Below are 22,438 nucleotides of genomic sequence, written 5' to 3'. Positions count from 1 at the left end.
TACCTCATCCCCATACTGTATTTATTTATTTATTTATCTCGCTCCTTTGCACCCCAGTATCTCAACTTGCACATTCATCCTCTGCACATCCTACCATTCCAGTGTTTAATTGCTATATTGTAATTACTTTGCCACCATGGCTTATTTATTGCCTTACCTCTGTTATCCTACCTCATTTGCACATGCTGTATATAGATTTTCCTACTATATTATTGATTGTATGTTTGTTTATTCCATGTGTAACTCTGTGTTGTTGTATGTGTCGAACTGCTTTGCTTTATCTTGGCCAGGTCGCAGTTGCAAATGAGAACTTGTTCTCAACTAGCTTACCTGGTTAAATAAAGGTGAAATAAAATAAAAAAATAAAAAACGTCAACAGTGAAGAGGCGACTCCGGGATGCTGGCCCTATAGTGGAATTGTGTTATTTGACGTGTCAAATTAAAAGCTTATTTAACGCGTCAAATAGTGTTATATGACCTGTATCTTTTTGGATACGTAAAGACCCAAACGGTGTTCAATGGGCCTCACCCAAATAATTTGGTCTATTTTCACCTCTTAATTTCGCCTACTGTTATAACTTGGTGGTGCACATGTAGCCTATAACCTGTTTTAGAGAAATGTAATCATTGATTATTGTAAGAGCTTTCATTGTCTGTTTATAAGCCCCTTTTATTTATCCTATGGTTCTGACTTGTTGTACAGGGAGTACACTGTAAGAACGGCCCATGTTCTGAATTCTGTCGCTGTACATTTCAAAAGTGCTGAACAAATAGTTATATTGACTACGTCCATCATTGCTCGCTCATTAATGTCTTACGGATTACAGATTGCCTCTTATACGCTTGTCGCCCCCTTATGCCATAGTTTGTACATCTCAATTGTCAGTAGAAACCGCATTTGTTTAAGAAAGTCAGCCATATCAGCTATATTTTTTTTTTAAACAGTAAATGAGGCTGAATGAACTGTTTCGCTGCCAGACAAGGCTCCGCTGAAAGCCAGGTGGTATAGCAGTGGTAAGGTGTTGGGACTGCTGTTAGGACTCTGCTGTTGGGACAGCTTTATGTAGACCCTAACAGTTTGTGGGCACCGTTTGTCACCATTATAGTGCAATTCATGTATTGTTTAGTGTTGTGTAGTGGCTTTTTTTTGTAATCCGTTACTCCCCAACCCTGCCAATCACCATATACCATATTTACAGTGTCATATTTGTAACTTCAGCTTCATTGGAGAGACAGACTTCACAGAGAGGTGTACCGTGAAATGAGTGAGCAGGAATACGATTTTTAATTTTTCTGATAGATTGCCCACAAAATGAGGTGGAAACTGAGCTGCACTTCCTAACCTCCTGCCAAATGTATGACCATGTTAGAGACACATATTTCCCGCAGATTACACAGACCCACAAAGGGTCTGAATACTTTCTGAATGCACAGTATACTATACATATTTCTGACCACCTCCAAGACGTATGATACCTAATAATGCTGTAGTTACTGTGGTATTTCACCTAATAGATATGAGAGTTTATCAAAATTTGATTTGTTTTACTTTTTCCACATTTTGTTACATTACAGCCTTGTTCTAAAATTGACTAAATATTTTTTTTCCTCATCAATCTACACACAATACCTGATAATGACAAAGTGAAAACAGTTTTTTTTTTTACCAAAATATAAATACATTATTTATATATGTTTCAGACCTTTTGTCTTGAGACTCAAAATTGAGTTCAGGTGCATCCTGCTTCCATTGATCATCCTTGAGATGTTTCTACAACTTGATTGGGGTTCACCTATGGTAAATTCAATTGATTGGAAAGGCACACACCTGTCTATATAATGTCCCACTGTTGACAGTGCATGTCAGAGCAAAAACCAAGCCATGAGGTCGAAGGAATTGTCCATAGAGCTCCGTGACAGAATTGTCTCGAGGCACATATCTAGGGAAGGGTAGCAAAACATTTCTGCAGCACTGAATGTCCCAAGAACACATTGGCCTCCATCATTCTTAAATGGACAAAGACTGGAACCACCAAGACTCTTCGTAGAGCTGGCCGCCCGGCCAAACTGAGCAATTGGGGAGATAGAGCCTTGGTCAGGGAGGTGACCAAGAACCCGATAGTCACTGTGACAGAGCTCCAGAGTTCCTCTGTGGAGATGGGAGAACCATCCAGAACCTTCCAGTACAGAGAGATCCTTGATGGAAACCTGCTCCAGAGCTCTCAGGACCTCAGACTGGGGAGAAGGTTCACCTTCCAACAGGACAATGACCCTAGGCACACAGCCAAGACAATGCAGGAGTGGCTTCGGAACAAGTCTCGGAATGTCCTTGACTGGCCCAGCCGGATCCCAGACTTGAACCCAATCGAACATCTCTGGAGAGACCTGAAAATAGCTGTGCAGCAACAATCCCCATCTAACCTGACAGAGCTTGAGATGCTCTGCAGAGAAAGAGAAGAATGGGAGAAACTCCCCAAATACAGGTATGCCAAGCTTGTAGCATCGTACCCAAGAAGACTGGAGGTTGTAATCGCTGCCAAAGGTGCTTCAACAAAGTACTAAGTAAAGGGTCTGAATACTTATGTAAATGTGATTTTGCAAAAAATTCTAAAAAATGTTTTTTGCTTTGTCATTATGGGGCATTGTGTGTGGATTGATGAGGGGGAAAACAATTTAATCAATTTAAAAATAAGGCTGTAACGTAACAAAATGTGAAAAAATGTCAAAGGTCTGAACACTCTCCGAATGCACAGTTTTTCCCATGGCTCCGCGCACACACACACACACACATTAGCATACACTCAAACTTGCAATATGCTACTCCTAAGAAACTGGCAGAGATGATTAGCCTAACAAGTAGAGGTGATAGATAATTTCACAATAGAGTAGCCATTGTCTATTTGCTTATGTAGGTATAAATGCACAAGTCCTTTCTCTCTGCTGAATTTCAAGCTCAATGAACAGAGAAACTAATAATCAATTAATTGGACAGAGATGCAACTGATCATGTCCATTCTTGGTGATAGTCCCAGATGTCATTAGGCTTTTGATGTTTTCATTTCTCTGATAAAGTCAGTTAAGGCTGAACTCAAATGAACCCACACAGTTCAGTTGGCTTAGGTGCTGTATGGCGTCAACAACTAGACACTAGGGTTGAATGGTGGGAACCCGGTTACCGAGATTTACCGGGATTTACATACTAAAATCATTGCTCCTAAAATCATAACTGCTAGAAATCGGAAAATTAGAATAAATTATTAATATGAACAGCATGGCGTGAAATTGAACTTTTTTCTTGTGACAGGTAGGCCTGCATTTGCTGCAGCATAGCCTATGCTACAGTAATATAAAGACCGAATGTGAGTGTAATTTACTCATCTCCATCTGGCTTTCGGCAGTCACCTTGTTTTTTAATTGTAAAGATTATTATTTTTTAATTGCAACTGCAGAGTTTTAAAACAGCCTCTCACTCGAATATCATTTATTTTAATCAGTGCCATCTCGAGCACTCTTGTAGTATTTCTCTCCATCAACTCCTTCAAATTTCACCCAAAATAGATAATCCTGTTCTAGATTGATACATAATCCCTATAAATAGATGTCCCAGACTACCTCTTTCAAGTAATAAATTCAATACAGTATTAGCCATATATTTAGCTAATTTGTGATGGGTTATGCATAAAAAGTTTCTAACTTATAGCCTCTGTCTCTTACACAATACGCATGCACTTGTGCTCCGCTGGCCTCTCCTTAAAAATGGTGTCCCATGCAGGAAAAGCTAGACTAGAATAGCTTGCTGGACATTATTATTTTTTTGCCATTTCTTATACAAATAGACACTTCGAAGAAGGATGCAAGCAATTTTTTTGTGAATGTTAAAAATGCAGTAGCCAATAGAACTCATAGGTAGTTTGAAACAGTGGAGGCTCCCCAGAGGTGGAAAGGGAGGACCTTATTTGGGTGTATTTTTTGTTCTTTTACTTTCAGTTACCTAGATGAATGCACCTAGCTAGTTTAGCCTACTCAAACACCAGGCTCAAACAACTACTATACACTGTACTGCATGATTGCAGAGCGTTTACTAACAAGTTAGTTCGAGTGGCTAAGAGAAAAGGTCAGAGGAGGAGAGCGTGTAGATAGTTGAAAGAAGGAATTATACAGTACGAGTCAAATGTTTGGACACACCTACTCAATCAAGGGTTTTTGTTCATTTTTTACTATTTTCTACATTGTAGAATAATAGTGAAGACATCAAAACTATGAAATAACACATATGGAATTATGTACTAAACAAAAAAAGTGTTAAACAAATCAAAATATATTTTATATTTGAGATTCTTCAAAGTAGCCACCCTTTGCCTTGATGACAGATTTGCACACTCTTGGCATTCTCTCAACTAGCTTCACTTGGAATGCTTTTCCAACAGTCTTGAAGGAGTTCCCACATATGCTGAGCACTTGTTGGCTGCTTTTCCTTCACTCTGCGGTCCAACTCATCCCAAATCATATCAATTGGGTTGAGTTTGGGTGATTGTGGAGGCCAGGTCATCTGATGCAGCACTCCATCACTCTCAATGGTCAAATAGCCCTTACACAGCCTGGAGGTGTGTTTTGGGTCATTGTCCTGTTGAAAAAGAAATGATAGTCCCACTAAGCGCAAACTAGATGGGATGGCGTATCACTGCAGAATGCTATGGTAGCCATGCTGGTTAAGTGTGCTTTGAATTCTAAATAAATCACAGACAGTGTCACCAGCAAAGCACCCCCACTCCATCACACCTCCTCCTCTATGCTTCACGGTGGGAACCACACATGCGGAGATCATCCGTTCACCTTCTCTGCGTCTCACAAAGACATGGAGGTTGGAACTAAAAATCTGAAATTTGGACTAGTCAGACCAAAGGACAGGTTTTCACCGGTCTAATATCCATTGCTTGTGTACTCTTGATCCAAGCAAGTCTCTTCTTATTATTGGTGTCCTTTAGTAGTGATTCTTTGCAGCAATTGAAGAAACTTTCAAAGGTCTTGAAATTTTCCGCATTGACTGACCTTCATGTCTAAAAGAAATGATGGACTGTCGTTTCTCTTTACTTATTTGAGCTGTTCTTGCCATAATATGGACTTGGTCTTTTACTAAATAGAGATATCTTCTGTATGCCACCCCTAGCTTGTCACAACACAACTGATTGGCTCAAACGCATTAAGAAGGAAAGAAATCCCAGAAATGTACTTTTAAGAAGGGCACACATGTTAATTGAAATGCATTCCAGGTGACTACCTCATGAAGCTGGTTGGGAGAATGCCAAGTGTGCAACACTGTCATCAAGGCAATGCATGGCTACTTTGAAGAATCTCAAATATAAATATATTTTGATTTGTTTAACACTTCTTTTGTTACTACATGATTCCATATGTGTTATTTCATAGTGTTGATGTCTTCACTATTATTCTACAATGTAGAAAATAGTCAAATAAAGAAAAACCCTGGAACGAGTACCTGTGTCCAAACTTTCGACTGGTACTGTATATACAAAGTGCAAAGTGATCATGCTGTTTTTATATAGAAAGTGAACTGTGTTTGTGTGTGATCAGGGGTGTGTTCATTCTGCTGATTCTGTTGAAAAATGTTTCTTAAATGGAACAAAACAGGGATACACTTACCTGAATTTGTCCAATGGAAAATTTCATTTGCAACTGTTGGACTAATGATACCACCCTAGATCAGCTAGACGCAGGCAAGAGTATGCAAGGCGGTATTAAATGACTCACTGTCTGTCACCTTGATTACTCAATTCTCTCAAACTGTGTACCTATGTTGTATGATGGGTACATGGAAAATGTGAGTATCATGTAGTAGCCTAAACCTATCGATGTCACATTGAGCTGGGTGAATGGAATATGAATGACAGTCATACAATATGCTGTGATAGAAACAAGGCCTCATAAAGAAAAAAAAAAATCCTCCCTCATCTTTAACGGCACCAACCTCTACCGGTTTGAAAGAAGAGCAAACGGGCTATGGCAGTTATTTATTCAGACACATTCAATCTTTGTGAAGAGAAATGAAAGCCTTCTGCATTTATTTATAGTCCTATATTACTCAAGGATGTCATTAGAATGACGACGATAAGGACAACGAATCGTATTTCATTTAACTGTTGAAAGCAAGGAAGGAATGAAGCAACGATAGAGAACGAGGAGGTAGGCTGATAACATTAGGGGATATATTATGAAACTATATATGAGTCAGCCTATTAATTATACAAATAGGCCCTATTTTATTTCAATATTTAAATCCAATTTGCTAGCCTATATTTGTAACTTTGTAGTCTGCATGTGCTGCACCAGAATCGGTTTGTTCTCTCCCTGCTTTATCATGGTTTGAACGATGTGCGTAATTCCAGTCCATACAATACAATACAGTACATTAATACAGTTCACGCTCAAAAAATATTAGCCTACTGTAGCTAGTTTCATTTATTTACCCATGAGAGCATATAGCTAGCAACATCTATGGGCTTGTATGTTTTTCTGTAGTATAATGTGCAGTATAGCCTATATCATATATGTATTGGAGAATGGCACAATAATTTGGGATTTTTGGGGCTTGGGCTCATTAAATGTCTTTAATGTCATACAATAGATTGAATGTGTTACTCTTCAGGTTTAGGTTGCTTCAGGCTTGAATTTTTTTAATCAAATTTCTAATCAAATCCAGACATAGGCCTATTTATATGCTTTATATTGCTTTTGAATGGCATTTCCTGTTCTGGCGGGAAATACCTGATAACCCGGGAGAAAAGTAATTTATTCTCGGGGTGGGATATTTGTCAAATACACAGAAAATATTAAACTATACTAGACACCACATATATAGGCCTAAGCATGCTATAACGTAGGCGTAGGCCTAAATGTACATTGTCTTCTATATATCAATTTCTCATGTGATCCTATTGGATGTTAATGGGATAACATGTGACAACATGTAAAAGAAACATGTAATAGCATGAAACTACACATGTGACAACATTTGAAAGTTTTTCAAATGTAAAACTGCTAATTCATTTTCACCTGTGAATGTTTTTCACATGTGATAATACATTTCCACATGTGAGAGTTTCTAATGTTGGTGTGACATACTATTCTGTTTTTATGTTACTCCTAAATCACTATGATGAATATAATACTTTTTCTTTAGTGTATTTTTAACAAAGCTGAGATTTACTTTGAAGTCCAAAGCCAGGTGAAATGTGTTATTGACACAGATATGGTAGCAGGAAGATCAGCATGCCGTGAACCAATAGGTTCTGAGTTCATATCCCAGGTGAGGACATGTTGAATAATAATTACTGTATAAATAAACATAATGTAATCATGTATGTCAAAGTGTGTAAAATATGTAAGTTGAAAGCACTATGACTGCAAGACTGTCACGATTTTCTAAGACAGAACCCAGAAGCAGACCAGGACAAGGTGAGTAAAATGAAGGTGAATATTTATTGGTAGTCTTGATGTGTAAATTGAATAATCCAGGAGACGGAACGGCAGTGGAGGCGAGTTGATGAGAGTGAATGGGTTGATCCAATGAAATCACTGAATCCACCGACGGCCAGGTAAGGGAGTTGAATGTTCCGGGAGAATGACTGTAGACAGAGTAAACGGGAGTGAGTAACCGGCAACAAGTACAGAATAACAAAACAAACTCAGGAAACATGAGGCTGATACGCTGGCACAACATACTGTTCGTTGCTAACGATCCGGCAGGGAATGGATGTCAGGTCAGGGCTTATGAAGAGGTGATGATCAGGACCAGGTGTGCAGATGGTTGATGAGATGCAGGTGCGGGTAATCAAAAGTTCTCCCGCCTAGCTTCGTCGCCTGGCAACCAGACAGGGTGCGTTCAGGAACCTCAGACAAAAGACTCCAAAACCAAAAAAAAGTCAGCTCAGGCAGAAAACAGACTCAGGAAGCGGGATTCCTGACAAAGACGTTCCAGGAACATCCTAACAACTCATTTTTCTTTGCAGGGCATCACCTGGGAAACTTCATGTGAAATGTATATATATACACATGTGAAGTGTTCCAAAACCACATGGTTTCATATGATTTCACATGTGAAAGGTTATGTGATCATGTGAAAATCCACATGTGAAACTTTTTGTGAAATATCATCTTATGTGATGTTTTCCAACACCACATGGTTTCACATGATTTCACATGTGAAAATGCAATTACATGTGCAAAACATGGAAATTACACATATGAAGTGTTATAAATCCAAATGGCTTCCCAGGATTTCGCATGTGAAAGGTTATGTGATCATGTGAAAATGTATGTGAAACTTCATGTGAAATATCATCACATGTGAAGTGTACCAAAAACCACATGGTTTCACATGATTTCACATGTGAAAGGTTATGTGATCACATGTGAACATCCACATGTAAAACTTCATGTGAAATATCATCACATGTCATGTGTTCCAAAACCACATGGTTTAACATGATTTCACATGTGCAAAACGTAGACATTTCACATGTGAAATGATGTGATTTTTCACATGTGAAATCATGTGGACTAAGGCCAACCTTAGTCTTCAAGTAGACTATTCTCTGCTTGGAAACTAATCACAGGTCTATATACAGTTGAAGTCGGAAGTTTACATACACTTAGGTTGGAGTCATTAAAACTAGTTTTTCAACCACTCCACAAATTTCTTGGTAACAAACTATAGTTTTGGCAAGTCGGTTAGGACATCTACTTTGTGAATGACACAAGTAATTTTTCAACAATTGTTTACAGACAGACTATTTCACTTATCATTCACTGTATCACAATTCCAGTGGGTCAGAAGTTTACATACACTAAGTTGACTGTGCCTTTAAACAGCTTGGAAAATTCCAGAAAACTATGTCATGGCTTTAGAAGCTTCTGATAGGCTCATTTACATAATTTGAGTCAATTGGAGGTGTACCTGTGGATGTATTTCAAGGCCTACCTTCAAACTCAGTGCCTCTTTGCTTGACATCATGGGAAATCAAAAGAAATCAGCCAAGACTTCAGAAAAAAATTGTAGATGCACATGAGGACAAAGATCGTACTTTTTGGAGAAAAGTCTAATGTCTGATCTGATGTCTGGTCTGATGAAACAAAAATAGAACTGTTTGGCCATAATGACCATCGTTATGTCTGGAGGAAGAAAGGGGAGGCTTGCAAGCCGAAGAACACCATCCCAACCGTGAAGGACGGGGGTGGCAGCATCATGTTGTGGGGGTGCTTTGCTGCAGGAGGGACTTGTGCACTTCACAAAATAGATGGCATCATGAGGTTGGAAAATTATGTTGATATATGGAAGCAACATCTCAAGACATCAGTCAGGAAGTTAAATCTTGGTTGCAAACGGGTCTTCCAAATGGACAATGACCCCAAGCATACTTCCAAAGTTGTGGCAAAATGGCTTAAGGACAACAAATTCAAGGTATTGGAGTGGCCATCACAAAGCCCTGACCTCAATCCTATAGAAAATGTGTGGGCAGAACTGAAAAAGCGTGTGCGAGCAAGGAGGCCTACAAACCTGACTCAGTTACACCAGCTCTGTCAGGAGGAATGGGCCAAAATTCACCCAACTTATTGTGGGAAGCTTGTGGAAGGCTCCCCAAAACGTTTGACCCAAGTTAAACCATTTTTAAGGCAATGCTACCAAATACTAATTGAGTGTATGTAAACTGCTGACCCACTGGGAATGTGATGAAAGAAATAAAAGCTGAAATAAATCATTCTCTCTACCATTATTCTGACATTTCACATTCTGAAAATAAAGTGGTGATCTAACTGGCCTAAGACAGGGAATTTTTACTAGGATTAAATGTCAGGAATTGTGGAAAAACTGAGTTTAAATGTATTTGGCTAAGGTGTATACAAACTTCCGACTTCAACTGTATAATTTAATCAATTTTGAATTCAGCCTGTAACACAACAAAATGTGGAATAAGTTAAGGCGTATGGATACTTTTTGAAGGCACTGTTTGTGTTTTCGCGCCCATATTAGCAGCAAAGATATCTGATATTTAACTTGGCGCTGCTTCGAAAACATATTCAATATAGCATCCATTAGTCCTATCAAAACTGGAGCGTGCCCTTCTTTCAACATAGCTAGACCGCTACTGCTATCTGGTGGCTGTAGGCACCTACTGCTCTCATATTCAAAGATAGGCCATGTCCATGCGCCCCAAGGAGGTAAGGTGGCTTTCCAGCTATGAGTTGGCTGAAATATTTGGTCTTGTATCATGGGAAGACGTTGGTCACAAATTCTAACACCATATCAATGACCCAAGCGATTACATAGGCTTATTATGATTGGTTTGAAGTCTGGACCCTGTATCATGATGATGAACTTAGAATACAATCTCCATCACTCATGGTCGGTGGGTGATATATCGGCTTCTTCAGTTGCTGTGAAGTAGGCTATGCTACAGATGATCATATGAGAGCATTATCACCCATTGCGCGAAGCCTCCAGTAAAAGCTGGTCCGCCCTTCTTCGGAGCTTCAGCCACAGAACATATTTTTGCACTCGAACAGAACGCATGCGCATCGAGCAAAGCAATTTGTCCGTTGCAGACCAGCGCAGACGGATGTGATCGAGGCAAGAATCACCTGTATTCTGGCATTCATGGTGACAGTGAGTACAGTTACATTGGAATTTCCTCTTTGAAATATAACTGAATGCTAAACTGTGAATTAGATTCAACACCAACAATCCACATGGCAAATGAGAATTCAGTCAGCATAATCTACAATAATTATCATTTTTACACAGGATTGGGGACAAGACAATTATTGCCAGCATAGTTTCTTGACAATCTCGTTCTATCTTTGGGATGTAGCTATCCAATTGAATGGTCATGTATTTATTGCTGTAGTCATAACTTGCACCAGATGCCATGTTGTCCATTTTTAAAGAAAAATACTAAAGAAATATTGTATTAGGCCTATAGTCTGTCAGCATACAGTATTTCGTTAAATGTATTCTTAATCTTTATTATAACCTAGTACATGCTTAAAATGCGGTCTAACCTCCAAGGATCCATCTGTGTTACATCTGAGGATGCTAGGATGGAGGCAGTAACGCCTTGTCTGTATAACTAACACCACGCCTCCGTCTTTCTCATCCAGTGCATTTCTCATCACAGAGCGCGTTACAATAGTTTGATCCTGCAAATGATAGGCTATAATGCTTGGTAATAGGCGTTTTAATAGCTTATATATATCCATGCATTACTGTCAGTGACAGTATTTTGCATAGCCAAATGGTACTACATTTGTCTCTATAATAACTTAAAGCTTTGACAGTGTAAAAGTTCGCGCAGGGATCATTCTGTTCTGTTGAAGTGGTCAGAGTATTCCGCAAGACATGCGCACTCGAAATGATGTGACGACATGCCATGGTGATTCCCTCAGTAATATTTTTCCTCTGAGATGATTATACAGTACCATGGTTTCATGACGTTTTACCAGTCTTTAAAATGTCGTATTTCCCCCCCCCTCATCAACCTTTTCCCTCTGTCATCCACATGAAGATATGGATGAGGGGTGGATGACTGATACCTTCTATGTCATCATGTCCTGGACCGAATTGATTGTCCAGGTGGTATAGCCTAAAACGAATGCAGTGTGCTGTATTGTTTTGTCAGGGTGTGTGGTCTCCTGTATTGTGGGTGTGTCTGTCCTGCATCTTCAGCATGATGTTGTGTCTTGGTCTGCAGCCCATGGGGTCCGAGCGGGTGGAGATGCGCAAGAGACAGATGCAGGTGCACCAGGAAGCTGCTGCCAGTGTTCTCCAAACGCAGCACGGGATGGGGAACACGCCCACCAACGCCTCCAATGCCTGTTGCTTCTGCTGGTGTTGTTGCTGCAGCTGCTCCTGGTAGGTACCACTATACCAAATAGTTTTATAACTAAACCAACATAGACCATAGCCTGTCGTTTCCAATAGGAACAGATGAGTCATAGTGGGAAGCAGGGAGGTGGGGAGAGCCAAGCGCGAGGTTTCCTATTGGCCCGTTCTAGCATATATCTGCATATTTCCGTTAGGGAACGCCTACTTTGTACTCCTTGTAAACAACCAGTTTTTTTTTACTTTGGCAAAGGCTAAAGTCAACAAAACTTTATAGTTTCTAGTTTTGGGAACATAAAACTGTATTGAGATCAAAAGTTTCATCGATGAGAAAATGTGCAGAATGTAGGCCAAAATCCATATCCTTCTCTCTTCTCCCACTGCGTGGCAAAGCCAAGCTGATGCTTTATATTTATACATCCAGTGAAATATCTGTCTCATTGTTCTGTCTGTGACTATACTGTAAGGGGTTGCTTACCTAACAGCACCCTATTGCATATATAGTGCACTTCTTTTGACCAGGGTGCATAGGGCTCTTGACAAAAGTAGTGTACTACATAGGGAATAGGGCGCCATTTGGGACATAGTGAGGCCTTACTGTAATGAGATTCCATACCATGCTCCTACCAACACTCCAAACTCTTACGCTGCATATACTCTGCACAGGACACAAACAGCAGAGCATGAAAACTGAGCGTCAGCCAGTTACACACACAGTCTCATTGGGGGGGAAAAACACAGGAACATTTATGTTATGGAGTTATTGGCATCTACGTAAGGAAGTTATGCCTTTTCCTGTTGTGTGCAGAATAAGAGCATGCTAATTCAGTCCCCATTGAGTGGGAATAGTCTCTGTCTCCACATCAACCTCAATTTCAGTTATGCTAATTGTCACAGCGCTACAGAGTGTGGCCGAGGAGCACAGATGTGGTGGATTCTCACAGGGCTTTAATTAGACTACAGGTGACTGCCACACCAGGTGTTGCAACCCATCTCCAAGGACTGGATGACAGTAGTGTTTACGGAAGCCCCCCCCCCCCCCCCCCGCAGAGCTCACGAAGCAGGATGTGCACCTCCCACCACTTTTTTTCACCGCTTGGAACTAACAACATACCTCTCTATCCGCTACCCACCATCCCAATTGACAACAGCTGAAACACACATTGTACATTGATACATTTTCTATTTCTATTGTTTTTCACTGCTTTTCAGTCTGACTGTTAGGGCGGAGGATGAGAGGATTAAAAAAAACACCTATGAGAGGAGAGCAGAGGAAATCGAAAACTGTGATGACAGGTAACTTCTGGAATACTCTGGTCGCCAGTAGCGATCAACATCAAAATCATATAACACTTCACTAGTTCAAGATTTCAGTCAATCAGATGACTATGGTTGTGTGAGCGTATAGGTTGTAAGATTATGCATATCATTGATTAGAATATTGTGATAACTATTGTATAATAATGAGAATCAGCTCTTCAGAAGTATATCCCCTATACAGCTAGCCACATACTATAAGAAAAACAAGAAGAGGGGATATAGTTTGGCCTGTTTAATGTCGACTTTAAATGGGGTCTCTAGACATAGACATGGAGATCCTATTAAATGACTTATATGTCATTTAATGTTCTGAGTAATTATATGTTCGGAGTTCCATATATAATTGTATGGAGCTAGAGCTGAAACATTGACATTTGAACAGTCTCGACGATATCTACTGTATGAAATAAAGAGCATGGTCCCTCTTTTGTAGCCCCAAGCCTATTCTGGAGGATGCGATGACATGGACCATGTCATTTGAGAGGCTGATGAAGAGCTCTGCAGGGCGGGGCTGCTTCCGCCAGTTCCTGAGGACAGAGTTCAGTGAAGAGAACATGATGTTCTGGTTGGCCTGCGAGGAGCTCAAGAAGGAGACCAACAAAACCGTGGTGGAGGAGAAAGTACGACAGATCTACAAGGACTTCATCTCCATCCTCTCCCCTAAAGAGGTGAGCCTACACCCGCCCGAGCCATTTATAAGACTGAGGCGGTTGACTCTAATCACGCTATACGTTCAAGCAATAAGCCTCTAATTTCTTCTCTATAGAGTCATTCTTATTCCCTTTAAATGGTTCTTTCCTTCTCCAGGTGAGTTTGGACTCGCGTGTTCGAGACGTGATTAACAAGAACATGTTGGAGCCCACGTCGCGCACGTTCGAAGACGCCCAGCAGCAGATCTACACGCTGATGCAGAGAGACTCATACCCACGCTACATGAACTCTACAGCGTACGCAGAGCTACTGCAGGACCTGGCCGAACAACCACCTGCCACAGAGCCGTAAACTCTCACTCACCATCAATCACTCTGCACTGCTTTTAGAGGACACTTGTCTTATCCAAAGGGGGTTTTAGGTTTAGCTTTCAGTTACAGTTCAAATGTTGATTGATCAACAGGTCAATAAGCTGTATTTACCAAACAGTATTTATTAAGGTGTAAACTACTGTTTATATTACCTTGAATATTGACTTTCCAAAATACTCAGAGCAAGCAAGAACATACGCTAGATTCAGTACCCGATTTCATATATATATATATTTATATTTTTATATATTCCCTAGCGCTTGGCATTGCACTTTTCTGAGGGAGAAGCATGTTGTATCAGTGAGCACTGCATTCGTGTGTAGGTCTATTGTCAGCCTTAAAGCATAAAATTAGGTTTGACTTGTTGTTAAGAGGACACGGGGAAGTGCCTTGGCATTCGATCATTCACCTTCAAGATCGTTTGAATAAAATATCACAGAAATGGTACAACAGTTGATCACAATAATAGTAACTTTTGACATACAGTGTGAGCTGATACCTGGAAATAGATCTTGCCTGTGGATTTAAATATTGTGATGCTGATTCAGTCCAAAAAGAAAATCAATAAATACAATGTGACCATTCATATATGGTATTTGTGTATTGAATTGACAGAACATTGCTTTCAATTCTTACAAATCTATTAAAGCAGAATACTTTTATGCCATATTCTTATTTTACTGTTGCATTATATCAGGGTTTTATACATTCATTAAGTTATTTATTACAAATCAACATACTAGGATTCATATTTTCAAACCATACAATCTAAGATACTCCCAACATATGTATTCCCTGGAAAAGATGGCATCCCAATAGCAAACAGCTACTCTACTGGCAACTGACAACATTAACGATTCAAATACTGAGGATTCCACCTGGCTCCAGCAGAAAATACAATTGTTTTAGTTATGATGTCCCTCGCCCCAGCTTGTCTCTAGCCCTAGGGCCTGTCTCTGACTGTCTCTGACAGCCAGAGTTAGCAGGTTCTATTGAGTGAGGTCTGTGGTTCAGACAGTCTATGGAGCGTCGCAGGTGTCACCTTCGATGAGCTCTGATGGCGGTGGGCGTGTGGGTCTAACTGTTAGATTGGGGGAAGCTGCTTTTCAATAAACTGCTTGATATCCATCATTTCCTGTAGGACGCAAGAAAGACAAGTATTACTGCACTAAATATAAAATCATTTCATATAATTTCAATAGTGCATGTCCAAGGTCTTCAAAAAGTGCTAATCTTCATTCTAGTCTCTTCTCACGGCCACATTGCAAACCATACTAACCTCAGGGCAGGCACTGTGTGGCATTCTGGGATAGGTCTTGAAGATAATGTTGGATGGATTGCAGAGGGTCTTTAGCTTCTCTACAGTGAGACATCCAAACATTACAGGCACCAGAGGGTCCGCCTCACCATGGCACTGCAGGACATGCATCTCATTGTTGGCAGAGTTTCTCGATGCCTGAAAAAAAGACGTCATTATGGTTATATTTAAAATCAGCTACGATTTGCAATGCCTCTTAAATGATTTGGTCTGTCTTGGACTTTGAACATTGTTGATTTGTGTGATTTGGTAAAGTAACAAGCTGATAAGACTTGTTTGCGTTCCAAAACAATTGAATGGATCATATGCTAAACCTAAGTGCACCACGGAACACTTCTAATGCAGGATACAGTGTATTACCTGGGGGAAGGAGTTCCGTAGAGGGAGCCAGCAGCTGAGAGCAACCACTCCCCCCAGCTTCTGTTGGGTTGTGAGAGCTGTGTACAGAGACAACGCTCCACCCTATTTATGCCAAAGCACACAAAAACCTGAATACTCACTGTATTACCACGGAATGATGTACATTTTTGTATTGTTTTACAGATTTTTTGTTGTCATACACTAGTCTACCTGAGAAAATCCACCAAGAACAATTCTGTGTGATGGTATTCCATTCTTCACTTCTTGATCTATCAGTGCTTTAACTGAGAGATATTGGAAGCAGTCAATCAAATCAAGCTCAAATAGAATCATGTCAAGCTCAAGTTCATAAAGTGTTTAAACTTCATCATACTGTAATGTCCTAGCACTGCTACACTGAAACCTACTATTCTAACTTACTATTCTCTGAAGCCTGTTTAATACCAGCTTCGTCTTCCTCTGCATCTGTTTGCAATCCGATGATGTCAAACCTAAAACATAGAGGGGGCTGATTAACCCAAATAGTACGGTTCTTCGATATTGCCTACTTTACATAAAATGAAAGAGACTTCACTTCTTACCAGGAGGGCATGGACATGCCCATGTTTAATGTAACAGGCTTGATTGGACTGAAAAATCAAAATAACAAAAATATTTCAATGTCAGTAATAAATGTGTACACTAAACCCAATGTCATCAACATTATCCAAACACAGGAGCTGTACTTGTCCACAGAGGTACTCACGCGTGAGGACAGATGTATTTTACATGCGGTGTCCGGATCCCAGCAAAGGCCTCTGCCCAGCCATGGCTATGAACAAAAGCAAATGACATTTTATGAGCTATAGACTATAGTGAATGGGAATAATAACGACAGATAACCCTTAAATCAATGCTGAGTGGAAGGAGTAAGATGAGGGATGAAATTAATGAGCTGCACATACCCAGTGTCACCTAGGCCGTGAAGAAATATCACCTGCAATGCAAAACAGATACATAAATGTACAATGTGGTTAGCTTTATTGACAACACTTCAATGTCTATGGTTTGTAGATCTAGGTCAGGGGTGGCCGACCCTCCACCTGGAGAGCTACTGTGCAGGATTTTGTTACAGCCCTACACTAAAACACTTGATTCTAGCTTCCCACTAGTGGGCCTTTACTGGGAATACAGACGTAAGTGAGACTGTAGTTTTAATGTGAGGGCAAGTTATTGTCCGCAACAATAAACTATGCATTCAAAACACGCTGTCAAAAATAATCTAACTCACCGCTGCAGTGGCTTTCCGAGCGGCAGGTACAATAGCAGGCAAGGGCACTGACATACTATTACCGCACATACAACGTACAGGCAGCTGGTATTCGCCAAGAGAATTGACAATGTATCCTTGGATGGAACGAAAACGTTAAATTTGTATCGCCCTTGTTATTACATACGATAGTTGCGGGAACAGTATGTTTACGTACTCGCGGGCATCAGTTTCGCAGAGAGAGAGCGCAGTAAGAATTCATTAACTGGTAAACCCAGTGGATAGGACAATGTACTAATCCATTCAATTCTTCAATTCGTAGAAAATACAGATGGTCTAAAAGTCTGTGAAACAATGGCACTTCCGCTTCCGGCAAATGCCAGATTGTGTGTCACGTGAGCCATATCCATGGTAGCCGATTTTGTCCTTGGGTAACGTTGACATGTGGAGAGGACGATGTCCTTTACGAGAAAACCTGGTGGGAAGGCATTAGATATTTTGCAGAATTTGCCTCGTATTTCATTAGCAAACTTACGACCTGAACCGGGGACCAAGAAGGCTGTAAGTATGCGTTTACCAGACCATCAGTTGCTGAATAGCTAGCAAGCTAACTAGCATGGCTAGTAGTAGCCATCAGCTAACGTTAGCTAGCTAGTGTAACTTAGCCAGCCAAAGATGGCTTGCTTGTACAAATAGTAGCTAGCTATAGCTAAATCTCTTGTTTATTCCTAGAATGTAAGCACAACATCTGATTTTAACACAGTTGGTCAGTGATCATCACTGTCTGCTATATCAAACACAAGAAAATAGCATAGTAGTTATAATTTCTAGTCACACAGTTTTGGTCTCGTCTAGCCGTCTCAACCAGACACTCGTTGCATGAATTCACTGTGCCAATGACAAACAATTAGCTATTAATTACTATGGATATATTATTGAACATTAATAGTGAAGAATATGTACAGCTGTTCTAACGCTGGTATTTTTTTATCTTGTCTATTATTTTGCAGGAGAAGAAGCGAGGCAGAGGCCAACATGGAGGAAACAGAAGTGGCCGGGGTCACAAAGGGGAGAGGCAGCGAGGCAACCGACCTCGCCTGGGGTTCGAGGGGGGTCAGACTCCCTTCTATCTAGCCATCCCCAAATACGGCTACAATGAGGGACACAGGTAAATACATTGATGTCCATTGTTGAACACTCCATGTTCTATCATCAAATGATCATACTGTACAGAGTTGGTGGCCTAGAAGCAAAAAAGGCCTCAACTTTTCATACTGCATCTCTGTACATACATAGCTAGAGACAGGAGATTATACTCACAAATGTGTGCTCTTCTTCCCAGTCGGCGGGCTCAGTACCAGCCCCTGACCCTGAACAGGCTGCAGTATCTGATTGACCTGGGCCGGGTTGACCCCACTCAGCCCATTGACCTGACTCAGCTGGTTAATGGCAGGGGAGTGACCATCCAGCCACAGAAGAGAGACTATGGTGTTCAGCTTGTTGGCGAGGTAAGATGGTTGTCTTGGCTACGTTCACGCGTAAACTGCCATAGCTAGCCGATGTCTCCGCTTGATTTGGGGGAGTTAATTGTTACAGAAGCTTCAATTAAACATTGGAGATGAAGCACAATCTCACAAAGGCAGTTGAGTGCTTATGTGTATGTGTAACAGATGTTAATCGTACTCTCCTTGCGTTGTATTTTGTCCAAATAAGTCACCCCAGCCACTGGTCCCAGTTGAGCATTATTTATTATCAGTTGTTAAATAGGAAACGTCATGTTAGTTGTGCAGGGCTTAACGATGTTGATGGCTGTCGATGGTAAAAATCCCTTGCATCACATTTTCAAACTGGGGAGACCTGACATTCGCGATCTCACCCTATCTGCAAGCGGGGCCAATAACAACACACCATGTCATCAGAATTGAACCAACCAATAAGAATGCTTGAACATTAAATACACCTTTCTTTAGAGGCAAGTGGAAACATAACCAACCCTGTTACATTCTCCCCTGCTGAATTACACTTGCATACTATAAAGAAACAAAACGAGGTATGCAATACCTTGCGATATATATGTCACTAAATATTCCAGTGCAAAGACGATTCTCTAAAGAGAATTAGGGGAATTTAAAGACCCCGTAGGAAAACGTACATGTTCAGTACACTCAGTGACAATAAGAACCTTCATCGTGGACACCCTTCAATACTGTCGCCCTCGTGGAGGTGGGTACTACATACTGGTACGTCTTCTTCGATGACAGCAAACTTTTGGTAACGCGATATAGTACACCCATTTTCAGAGTGAGCTTCTCCCAGGTCTTCAGAATCTGCAGAGCCTCGAGTGGTTCATGGCCACGTTCCCTCCTAGAAGGTCTCCGGCCCCTGTCCACGTAGAAGACAACTCTGGCGAGAGCGTCATCCTGGCGCTGCTTTGATATCAGGTCGATAGCACTCTCACATCTGACGTCTCAGACGGCACCAGTGACTGAGTGAGCTGAGGCAGTAGCAGCGCACAGTTCTGTAGACCAGCCTCCCCTTGCGACCTCAGGACTGCTGACAGCGCTTCCTTTGACAGAGGACTAGGAGAAGGATAGGAGGTAGTTTGGCCGGCGGTGACAATTTCACAGGCATCTGCCTCAATTGACGGTGAGCAGCTGTCGAGGTCGAACGGGTGGTTCGACCAGCGGAACACATCTTGCACCTTCTCAGCACGTGCTCCCGCAGCTTCTTCCAGCAGGGCCTTGTATGGAACCCTTGTGATGCGGTGGAGAGCGCTCGGCTGCACAAATGGCTGTCTACTGAGTGCATCAGCAATGACATTCTTGGGACCGGGGATGTACTTGATGTCAAACTCGAATGGAGCGAGTTTAGCAACCCATCTCTGTTCACAGGCATCCAATTTGGGCTTGGACAGGATGTACGTTAATGGGTTGTTGTCTGCCCATACAGTAAAAGGCTTGCCCCTTAGCCAATGACTAAACTTCTCACAGACGGCCCAGCGTAAAGCAAAAAACTCTAACCTATGGGCAGGATACTTTGACTGTGCATAAGTAAGTGATTTGCTAGCGAATGCTACGGGTCTGGCCGCAGACCCATCCTCTGGCACCTGGGAGTGGACAGCACCTAAGCCATTACTAGATGCGTCTACAGACAGCAAGAAAGGTCTACTAAAATCAGGGTGGGCTAGCATGACCTGATCGAGGAGAGCTTGTTTCAACTGACTAAAGGCCTGTTTGCACTCACCAGTCCAGTCTGCTGCTGTGAGTTTCCTATGTATTCCTCGTTTCCTCTTGCCTTTCCCATGGCGTGGTGCCTTCGTCCCAGTTGCCAGCCCACGCAGCGGCTTAGCGATGGTGGAGCACCCCTCAATGAACTGCTGGTAATAGACTATCATTCCGAGAGAGAACCGAATCTTCCCCTGGGAGGGCACGTCCATGTTATCGTCCATGAGATCCTTCTCTGTCATCCCTGCAATAGCCTTCACTTTTTCTGGGTTTGTGGTCACACCTCCTTCACTGATGACATGCCCCAAGAACCGCACTGACCTCTTCGTGAAATGGCATTTCTTTGGTGCTAATTTCAGATCATGGGCTTTGAGACGCTCAAAAACTGACTCCAAGCGTTGCAATCCAAGTTCTTCAGTCGGGGCAAAAACCAGCACGCCTTGTCATCTGAATTGAACCAACCAATAAGAATGCTTGAACATTAAATACACCTTTTAGAGGCGAGTGGAAACATAACCAACCCTGTTACATATGTAATGTTAGGAGTATGGCTATTTCTTGAACTGCATTGTTGGTTAAGGGCTTGTAATTAAGCATTTCACGGTAAGGTCTACACCTGTTGTATTTGGCGCATGTGACAAATAACATTTGATTTGGATCTGTAGTTATTTAGTGCACCTATCTTTTGCCAGTAGGTGGCAGTATTTAGCTAATTAAGATTGTAGCTGTCATTATGATACCCAAAGACTGTTTTCCCCGTCCCGCTAGTTTGTTCTGTATTGGAAGTCTATTTTATTTAATGTTGCATCCAATTGTGTGTGTTACTAGGGTGCTGGTATCTTTGCAGCGAAAGTCAACATAGAAGTTCAGATGGCGTCTGAAGAGGCCATTGCTGCCATTGAGAGAAACGGAGGGATGGTCACTACAGGTTTCTATGACCCCAGAAGTCTTGGTGAGTAGTAGTGACACATTAGGCCAAAACTTAATGATCTTGCTATGACGCCACTTAAATTGTATGCATTTTGGAGTGTTTGTAACCTTTTGCTTTCCTCTGTCTGTTAGCGGTCCTCTGTAAGCCTGTCCCATTCTTCATAAGTGGACAGCCCATTCCAAAGAGAATGTTGCCTGGGGAAGACACGGTCCCCTACTACACAGATGCCGCCAACCGGGGTTACCTGGCAGATCCAGAGAAGATTCAAAAAGCACGGATAGCCTTGGCCCAGAAGTATGGCTACGTTTTACCGGACATTTCCAAAGACGAGTTGTTCCACATGCTCTCTATGATAAAGGACCCCAGACAGATCTTCTTTGGCCTCTCGCCAGGCTGGGTGGTCAACATGGCCGAGAAGAAGATACTGAAACCGACTGATGATAAACTGCTCCAATATTACAGTTCATAAAGGATTCAAATAAACATGCTCTGTTGATGTACAATAAATGTCATGATGGGTGATTTTTTTTATTTTTTTTTTTAAGGGAATGTCTCTGAGCACAACTTGACAATAGATTCAGCTTTTCTTAACACCACTGATCTACCGCGTGTGCTGTATTATGTTCATCGTTTAGTGCCATTGTTCTGTCGTTCATCTTAGGGGTGTTTCACCCAAATTCTGACAATGTATTTCTACGGTGCAGCTCTGTATGTAATGCACCATGTTTTATGATCAATGCTTACAGTGGACGGAGGAGTTCAATTTGATTAGGTTACATACATGGTACGGCCGTGCACTCATCAGGGATATTCTTGGGATAGCGGACACTTGGACTAATGTGTTGACTTTGATTGGTAACCCCACTGCAGTCTCGGATGAAAGTGCTGTAATGATCACTTCCGCTGATGGTGCTTTGGTTCCCCTGGCTGGAAACACCAATGTCCAACATGATGGAAGGAACATAGACCACCAACAGGTGAGGGGGAAATAAGAAAAATAAGATAAACTCAAAGAATAAAAACAGGAAGCAGATGCCTGCTGATGTGTGTTAAATGTAAAATGGGCTGCCTTGGCTGGAGAAGGGGGAGTTTGAAATGAGTCATAGGCAGCTGTATCC

General features: G+C 41.4%; 3 protein-coding genes and 1 long non-coding RNA gene across 4 annotated transcripts; 2 read left to right on the top strand and 2 right to left on the bottom strand.

The window, feature by feature from the left end:
• Positions 1-7,480: 7,480 nt before the first annotated feature.
• LOC115195211 (uncharacterized) lies at positions 7,481-7,786 on the bottom strand. The gene is made up of 2 exons (XR_003878613.1): positions 7,741-7,786; positions 7,481-7,643 (listed from the first exon to the last, which is right to left on the bottom strand). It is a non-coding gene; the product is annotated as an uncharacterized LOC115195211 (long non-coding RNA).
• Positions 7,787-10,543: 2,757 nt separating this feature from the next.
• Positions 10,544-14,822, top strand: LOC115195776 (regulator of G-protein signaling 20). The gene is made up of 5 exons (XM_029756011.1): positions 10,544-10,681; positions 11,766-11,926; positions 13,109-13,192; positions 13,650-13,884; positions 14,024-14,822. Exons 1-5 carry the CDS (start codon positions 10,673-10,675, stop codon positions 14,216-14,218), a joined length of 684 nt encoding a protein of 227 aa, XP_029611871.1. The 5' UTR covers positions 10,544-10,672; the 3' UTR covers positions 14,219-14,822.
• A 4-nt stretch (positions 14,823-14,826) lies between these two features.
• On the bottom strand, positions 14,827-17,472 carry LOC115195775 (acyl-protein thioesterase 1). Its single transcript, XM_029756010.1, has 9 exons — positions 17,187-17,472; positions 16,861-16,892; positions 16,662-16,727; positions 16,498-16,545; positions 16,337-16,407; positions 16,127-16,200; positions 15,917-16,018; positions 15,518-15,694; positions 14,827-15,373 (listed from the first exon to the last, which is right to left on the bottom strand). The coding sequence occupies exons 1-9, from the start codon at positions 17,253-17,255 to the stop codon at positions 15,323-15,325; spliced, it is 690 nt and encodes a 229-aa protein (XP_029611870.1). The 5' UTR covers positions 17,256-17,472; the 3' UTR covers positions 14,827-15,322.
• A 70-nt stretch (positions 17,473-17,542) lies between these two features.
• LOC115195774 (39S ribosomal protein L15, mitochondrial) lies at positions 17,543-22,321 on the top strand. Its single transcript, XM_029756008.1, has 5 exons — positions 17,543-17,726; positions 18,176-18,333; positions 18,508-18,673; positions 21,218-21,341; positions 21,452-22,321. Exons 1-5 carry the CDS (start codon positions 17,622-17,624, stop codon positions 21,787-21,789), a joined length of 891 nt encoding a protein of 296 aa, XP_029611868.1. The 5' UTR covers positions 17,543-17,621; the 3' UTR covers positions 21,790-22,321.
• The last annotated feature ends 117 nt before the right edge of the window (positions 22,322-22,438 follow it).

Source organism: Salmo trutta, chromosome 6, assembly GCF_901001165.1.
Source record: "Salmo trutta chromosome 6, fSalTru1.1, whole genome shotgun sequence".
Taxonomy (NCBI): domain Eukaryota; kingdom Metazoa; phylum Chordata; class Actinopteri; order Salmoniformes; family Salmonidae; genus Salmo; species Salmo trutta.
The sequence above is the reverse complement of the archived record's forward strand: the minus strand, read 5'-3'. Positions and strand labels throughout refer to the sequence as shown.

What these genes read in the sequence shown, in the direction of transcription:
- LOC115195776 (XM_029756011.1), top strand. An exon ending in TGTTGCTGCAGCTGCTCCTG is followed by an intron (nt 11,927 to 13,108) that starts GTAGGTACCACT and finishes ACTGCTTTTCAG; the next exon opens with TCTGACTGTTAGGGCGGAGG. An exon ending in CCATCCTCTCCCCTAAAGAG is followed by an intron (nt 13,885 to 14,023) that starts GTGAGCCTACAC and finishes TTCCTTCTCCAG; the next exon opens with GTGAGTTTGGACTCGCGTGT.
- LOC115195775 (XM_029756010.1), bottom strand. Translation starts at nt 17,255, where the DNA reads ATGTGCGGTAATAGTATGTCAGTGCCCTTGCCTGCTATTGTACCTGCC. An exon ending in CACGGCCTAGGTGACACTGG is followed by an intron (nt 16,728 to 16,860) that starts GTATGTGCAGCT and finishes TTTTGTTCATAG; the next exon opens with CCATGGCTGGGCAGAGGCCT. An exon ending in TAAACAGGCTTCAGAGAATA is followed by an intron (nt 16,201 to 16,336) that starts GTAAGTTAGAAT and finishes AATATCTCTCAG; the next exon opens with TTAAAGCACTGATAGATCAA.
- LOC115195774 (XM_029756008.1), top strand. Translation starts at nt 17,622, where the DNA reads ATGTCCTTTACGAGAAAACCTGGTGGGAAGGCATTAGATATTTTGCAG. An exon ending in GGCTACAATGAGGGACACAG is followed by an intron (nt 18,334 to 18,507) that starts GTAAATACATTG and finishes TCTTCTTCCCAG; the next exon opens with TCGGCGGGCTCAGTACCAGC. An exon ending in CTATGACCCCAGAAGTCTTG is followed by an intron (nt 21,342 to 21,451) that starts GTGAGTAGTAGT and finishes TCTGTCTGTTAG; the next exon opens with CGGTCCTCTGTAAGCCTGTC.